General features: G+C 37.3%; 1 protein-coding gene across 10 annotated transcripts in view; it reads right to left on the minus strand.

Annotated features, from left to right (window-relative positions):
- The window catches only part of LOC127452968 (histone-lysine N-methyltransferase ASH1L-like), a 28,772-nt gene extending 23,177 nt beyond the window's left edge, over window positions 1-5,595 (minus strand). For 3 of the 10 annotated variants that reach the window (XM_051718909.1, XM_051718910.1, XM_051718908.1), the window contains exons 1-2: window positions 4,894-5,594; window positions 26-744 (exon numbers count right to left, since the gene is read on the minus strand). In XM_051718909.1, coding sequence (XP_051574869.1) covers window positions 26-535 — 510 coding nt within the window. In that variant the 5' untranslated portion in view covers window positions 536-744; window positions 4,894-5,594. Of the gene's footprint in view, window positions 1-25; window positions 745-4,893 lie in introns of all 10 variants that reach the window. The other 7 variants (XM_051718905.1, XM_051718904.1, XM_051718903.1 and 4 more) reach the window with 6 other exon arrangements.
- Between the last annotated feature and the right edge of the window lie 1,689 nt (window positions 5,596-7,284).

Here is a 7,284-nt window from a genome sequence, read left to right on the forward strand (position 1 = left end):
AAGAAAGAAAGAAAGAAAGGCTTACATTTTTAGTGGGTGTATTGACAGGTGTAGAGTCTGCCTTTTTGGATGAGGTGGGCAATGGAGTTGACAGATTCGAACTTGTGGAAGCTTTTGAAGAAACGCAACCTTTGCTATCTTTTTTCTGAGTCTCTCGATGTGACTTGTTGGCCCCTGTGATTTGAGAACTGGAAGCTTCAACTCCACATGAACCATAGCCATCTCCATGTGTAGGCCTCTGAGAGACCCTTACTGTGGGCCTGCATATAAAGTTCTCAAGGCTCTTTGGAGGCTTCTTGGTTCGTTTAGCTCCAAACCCTAATTTCATTCTTATATCCCCCTCTGACTGGTCAGACTCTGTTAACTCCTCTTGCCTGGTCTGTTGCTGCTGAAGTTCACTCTTAGTGCTATTTGAGGAAGCTTCTTGTTCAGCCACCTTGGTTTTCCTCATCTTCTTCCTGTCTTCAGTCCTTTCATTCTGTTCTTCTCTCTCCAGTCTTGGTGGAAGTGCTGTCTTTTTCTTTTTCTTATCCATTTGAACTTTCAGCGTAGTCGACGTGGATAGCAACCAAAGAAACACTTGTGTATAAAAAATCTTCCTCCAGGTCAGATGCGGATGTTTCGTTCCACAATAATAATAGTTCAATTGAAGAGAAGAGGTGATGTTTTTCTGGCTGATTCAATGCTCTTCAATCTTCTTACTTGACTTGAGGGAGTACTAAGGTGTTGGTACCATGGAAGGGGCTAAAAAATAGTGAAAATGGGAAAGAGAGAGAGAAACATTAGTCACTGTGTTTACTTTGAAGTCACATAATGAGAAAGATCACACTGTCACGTTACATGACACAGCATTCAAAATATTTCATAAAAAACCTAAAAACAATGTGAGAAGATTAGAAACAGAGAAAGTAAAACAGAGAATACAACTACACAAACCACTTATATGCAGCTCTTGCCCAAACAGAATGCAACTTCACATTCAACCATCCAGTTACTAGGGATGGGATTTGTCAGGAATTGGAACAATTAACGATTCAGATTCTTTATTGGTTCTATTAATGATTTTCACTTTTGAGGAAGAAATATTTGGAAATAAACTCAATTTTTATTGCATTTACTTCCCTCAGCAGTCTGTGCCAAAAGAGAAAATAATTTCAGATTTCAATAGAGCATATATAACAAATCAGAGATAAATGTAATATAGTTATTGTGTTTCACACTGTAGATTCAAAAGAACTGGCTCATAAGCAGTGCCAAGTGTAATCCGATTACCAAGTAATTAGTTTCTGTAATCAAATTACTTTGTCAAAAAGTGGTGTAATGCTTTGCAATTTAAATTCTTGTACTCAGATTATAGTTACTGACTTTCAATTAAGTTAATTAATTTTAAGAATATTACTTGGATTACACATTTCTAAAATAATTAAATTGTTTATAATACATTTAAAACATGAAATATGTCCATATGTACATCTGTTTGTGTGACAGCTGAAGGGACAACAACAACTAACAAGGAGGAAAATATATATTATTTTGACTACACTGAGCAGAAAAAAAAAAAAAACTTTCTGTGAAGTGTTTTACAAAGTAACTTAAACATAAAGTAAAATGAGTAATGTGCTTACTTTTCCATTATGAAATCATTAAAGTAATCTGACTACAATTATCGAGAAGTAATTTTGTAATAATTATCTTGACAAGCCAACATACTGTTACAGTATTCTACAAACTTGGTTTAGAGTTTTTCAAAATCCCTAAACTGAAACCAAAATTTCTTACAACAACAACACCTAGAGCTTTCAAGCTACATCCAACTAACCTGGTACACAACTTAACCTAACCTGGTACAGTGGGAGAAAAAAATGGCAGTGAATGGAAAAACACCCATGAAATGACATGAAGAAAAACATCTAATAATTGCTTTTGATCCATGCCAAGTTCCTGGAAAAGTGTATATAGGTCTAAAGTCAACACAAATAATGGCAAATTTGACTTTCGCGAACATTTGAGTATATTTTATCCATGTTTCATCTCCATACGCCAGCGAGCCTGATGTGTGAAAGAAATGTACACACGCCCAGCGGTACATCATCCTATACTGAACATCTCTCATTCAGAAGTTACAAATGTGTTTGTGTTGTTTTCTGGTTGGATTTGAAATGCAGTTATTTCTGCCCTCCCAATAAAAACATGGATATTTTATCAGCTTGTTTCTGGTTTCTCCCTTCGTTGTGCTAACAGAGACAGATGTAATAAGGGCTTATTCGCTCAGTGAATAATGACACAAAACATTTTGCTGTAAAAATCTCAGACAATTTCATCCTAAACAAGCACTCAAGTAAACCTCCTTCCCCACTACAATTCAATTCACTAAAATAAGAGACTTGATGTATTCAGCATGCATGGGCTCTTATTTGCCATCTTTGAAAATAAGTTTTCCAGTAACTGTCGAGAAGAGAAGTAGGTTAGCCAGCGAGTGTCAACTTTCAAGTCTGACTCTATAAATCACTAAACCTACGTGATACGGTACACGAACAGCATGATAGATCTCAATCTCCCATAGACCAGTTCCTTCGGGACATACCCATAAAAAATCCCCTTCAACTGCATTCTAGAAAAGCTGGCTGAAACTCTGTTTTGAGTTGTCTGAAAGGCAGGTGCTTTCCCACACATAGTGAGGTCATTTTGATGGAAGATTCAGAATAATGACCTCAGTGTGTTAACTTCCACAGGAGACCCATAAAAACCCAGCAGCTGACCTTCAGGCTGAAGGGAGGAACACTCTAATAAAGTCCAAGATCAGTAGCCCCATCTGTGGGCTGTTGGCTTGAGACAGTCAAATAATTTCCCATATCAACACTTACTAACTCATACACTCTTGTCTGACTACAAGGTAAAGCTTCCCTTGCCAATCTCCACTTCTTACTATAATCACTATGGAAATGTTTTAATGACAGGCCCTAGCTAGTAAAAGAAAAACGCCTCCAGTGGGTTGTACCAGTCTTGCCTAATTCTTATTACGAGGATAAATTCCAGAAGAGTTTCACTTGCTGAGTGCAATCTTCTCAGCTCCCCCTTTAGGATTTGGTGCTAAGAAAACAATCTCAATTGAACGCTTGAAAAGAAAAATGGCCTGAGCAGGGGAGAGGGAGCAACGTATAATGATGTGTGTGTGTGTGTGTGTGAGTGTGTTTAGAGTGCAGAAGAGGGAGTTCTGTGGCTATTAGTAGCACAGTTCAGAAGCAAAGTGGGAAGGACGTTTGAGGGTCTTTCTCTCCCTGGGACATAAACCTACTTTTAAGCATTTACCACAATCATTCTTTTTTCTTGTACTTCCTCACTGTTCCTCCTATCCACAAGTTTCCTTTGCCCTCCGTTCTCTTTGCTTGTTTTTCCTCTCCGTTCATTTCATTTACTTTATTGCTGGTTTGGTTCATACTTTTTCCTTTCAATATATAATTAGCTCTCTCTTTTACACTCCATCTCTAAGGCATTCACAAAGCAGACCACACTGAACAGTGGTTAAATAAGTCACTGTTTCCAAGTGAATCAAAACCATATGCTCTCCCCTTAAAATCTGCCTATCTTTGTGTTTGGTACTGCTGATTCAAATCTTTGCAAACAAGCAGAAATCCACTCAAACAATCACTCATCTTATCATCTCTGGGTAACTTTTCTTTCTTTCCCAGCTCTCTTTTTACCAAAACTTTTTTTGCTCTCTTTTTGTTACTAATGAAAATTGCATCTTTTGTTTGTCTTTTTCCGATGTGCTCTTGATACGGCCCTTTGGCGTCAAGTGCAGTGAGTCTCCAGGAAGTTATAAGGTTTCACTATGTTTCAGGTTATGTGTGTTATCTCAGTACTATCTGTTATGTTACTGTTCAACCCAACATGGTCTTCTGCCCTCTTATATACTTTAACAGGTTAATGATAACCTGTATACTCAGTCAGACAAACCTGTTAAGATCTTCCTCAGGTTCACTCGTTAAGCAGATTCAGCCAAATACTGTTAGTCAGTCCAATGTAAAAGTATACATTATTTTTAAGTGCATTATAAAGGAGAAACTAAATGACATCACAGAGCACTGCCCATGCATTATTTGGCAACAGAAAGCTTTTCTCACCGGTGATACTTAAGTGTTCCCTGACCAAATTTTGCCAGCAAATCCAACTGCTAAAATTTTAAAATACAAAGGGACACACTGGTTTCAATTCTATGGGCTCCTCTGTGACCTAGATATAGCCTGGTGCTCCAAAAAATAGCTGAAAAAGGAGAGCATAATATGATAAGGAAAGATAGCCACATAGATATGGGCTGTCAATTAGAAGCCAATGACAATCATGTTTTAATCGGCTCACTGCTAAAGCAGACAAGTACAGCATAGAGATGCAGAATGAACACTACTTGATTGATGGACCATAAGAAGGATGTAATTAGTTACTACATCGATATTGATAGAATTAGACGGAAAAGCGCACAGGTTTTCCAGAGAAAGGGAAACAGGAATATAAATACGATCCTGTTACCTACAACTGGGCTTCCCCAGATATTTATATAAAGTTGTCTGGACAAAAATTCGATACCAAGATTGCGTCCTATACAACATACATAGATTCTTTCTAGTCATCACCTGAGCTGTTATAAGCTATACTGTATAACCTACTATACCGTTATTATTTGAAGATCCCCAAATAGTATTCCGCGCGTATATTACGATAAAAAGTATCCTATTCGTGCGCGCGGCCTAACAGATGAATGTCCCGTTCCAAATTACATTTTTATTAAGCAAAGGGTGTAGCACACTCCAAAAAATGTGCTCTAAAACTCGTCGGGCATTTAAGAAAACAATAACAATCAATCCATAGTGTTTAACGAAATGAAATTGGACTTACCCAAGTCGCAAACAGGACGTATCGCAAAAACGGAGCAGCTAATTTACAAGTGTGCTCAACAAGCACAAACGATAAATGGAGGGATGTTGCGTGTCCATTGCGCGAAACGAAGGACCCGTGAAGATGAACATTGTGCAACACCATACGATACTCACGTCCCCCCTTCTTCTTCTCGTCGCCCCCCTGTTTCAATCCGTCTCTTGCGCAGTTGTTTTATATCAAAAGCATGCTCGCACATTTTGTACCCAGATAGCCACAACTTAAGTTAACCGATGAGGGGAGACGAAGGAGAGGAATGACTATGCTGGATATGCTTGGTTACTGAGCTGATGTCCTCAACTTGTGCTAAATTTACCCACCAATAACAAGAGAAAAGAGTCATGTAAACAGCGGCATATCGGACCGCCTGTCTTATCACCCAAGCGGATGCCGTTTTATCGGTACTATCAAAGTCCGGATCAAAGCGATGGTGAACATTAAACAGTCAATCATGTGTTAGAAAACGATATTGAATAATCTATACGCGAAATGGCCGACATTCAAATGATAAACAATGATGTAACTGAAATGTCATTATGGGCCAGCATGCGCCATTACAGTGAAAAATAATATGTTATTATTTACTTGTATATTGTACATATTATTTTTCGCTTAAGATCTTCATTTATTTGATACATCAATATTTTATATTATGCTATATATCCCACGCAAACCATGATTATCTGAAAACCTCGTGGAAAAGGTTTGGCTCTAAAAATATCTGATGAAGTGTTCAGCCAACACCTATTCTGTATCTTTCCTAAAAACTTGCAACGTTATTACAAGTGCTGGGTAGATTACTTCTGTAGGCTATTGCAATATGGTTCTGATTACAAATTACATGACTAAAACTGTAGTCAGTAACGTAATCCCTTGGATTACTTTTGGATTAATTCTGAATTTTTGTCTACTTGATGTTGCATGCATTTGAGTAGAAAAAGCTTGTATCATTTTGAAATAATGATAAATAATGCTTAAATGCTTGAAAGAATCCTTATTTAATGGATCAAAATATGAGAACTGATATGATTGTGTGTGTGTTTTCATTTTAATTGTCTTTTTCTGTTAAAAAAAAAATTCACTTAATGTTCTCCCTCTGGCAGTTTTGGCATTACAAACGCCATCCATGTGTGGTTATATTTGCAAATCAATGTCACAAAAAAAAAAAAAAAAAAACCTACTCAAAAGTTGTTGCAAAAGCACATTATTGGACATTTTTGATGCCACGAGAGCTACAAAAGCAATTAGCTAAACTAAAACGAACTCTATCGCACTAATGCGATCGGTTCGTCATTTACATGTGGATTACTGCTCGGCTTTCAGTGTAATTATGACTGTGGTGGCTAGTATCAGGTCTGTGTGTGCAATTCAGGGATCAATAAATGAATATGTAATCATGTCATTCATAAAAAAGTAACTGTAATCTGATTTCAAGTATTTAAAAATGTAATCTCATTCAATTCAGATTACTCTGTTACTACCCAGCACTGATTACAACATACAACATAATACTAGTGACCTATAGGTGCAGTCATAATACACACTGGACATACTGCAAAATAAACAAGTTACATAAGTTATATTTATGATATATAACAATAACGTGCTATTCATTATATACAGGTGCATCTCAATAAATTAGAATGTCGTGGAAAAGTTCATTTATTTCAGAAATTCAACTCAAATTGTGAAACTCGTGTATTAAATAAATTCAATGCACACAGACTGAAGTAGTTTAAGTCTTTGGTTCTTTTAATTGTGACGATTTTGGCTCACATTTAACAAAAACCCACCAATTCACTATCTCAAAAAATTAGAATACATCATAAGACCAATAAAAAAACATTTTTAGTAAATTGTTGGCCTTCTGGAAAGTATGTTCATTTACTGTATATGTACTCAATACTTGGTAGGGGCTCCTTTTGCTTTAATTACTGCCTCAATTCGGCGTGGCATGGAGGTGATCAGTTTGTGGCACTGCTGAGGTGGTATGGAAGCCCAGGTTTCTTTGACAGTGGCCTTCAGCTCATCTGCATTTATTGGTCTCTTGTTTCTCATTTTCCTCTTGACAATACCCCATAGATTCTCTATGGGGTTCAGGTCTGGTGAGTTTGCTGGCCAGTCAAGCACACCAACACCATGGTCATTTAACCAACTTTTGGTGCTTTTGGCAGTGTGGGCAGGTGCCAAATCCTGCTGGAAAATGAAATCAGCATCTTTAAAAAGCTGGTCAGCAGAAGGAAGCATGAAGTGCTCCAAAATTTCTTGGTAAACAGGTGCAGTGACTTTGGTTTTCAAAAAACACAATGGACCAACACCAGCAATGACATTGCACCCCAAATCATCACAGAC

The sequence above is a fragment of the Myxocyprinus asiaticus genome, chromosome 15 (assembly GCF_019703515.2).
Source record: "Myxocyprinus asiaticus isolate MX2 ecotype Aquarium Trade chromosome 15, UBuf_Myxa_2, whole genome shotgun sequence".
Taxonomy (NCBI): domain Eukaryota; kingdom Metazoa; phylum Chordata; class Actinopteri; order Cypriniformes; family Catostomidae; genus Myxocyprinus; species Myxocyprinus asiaticus.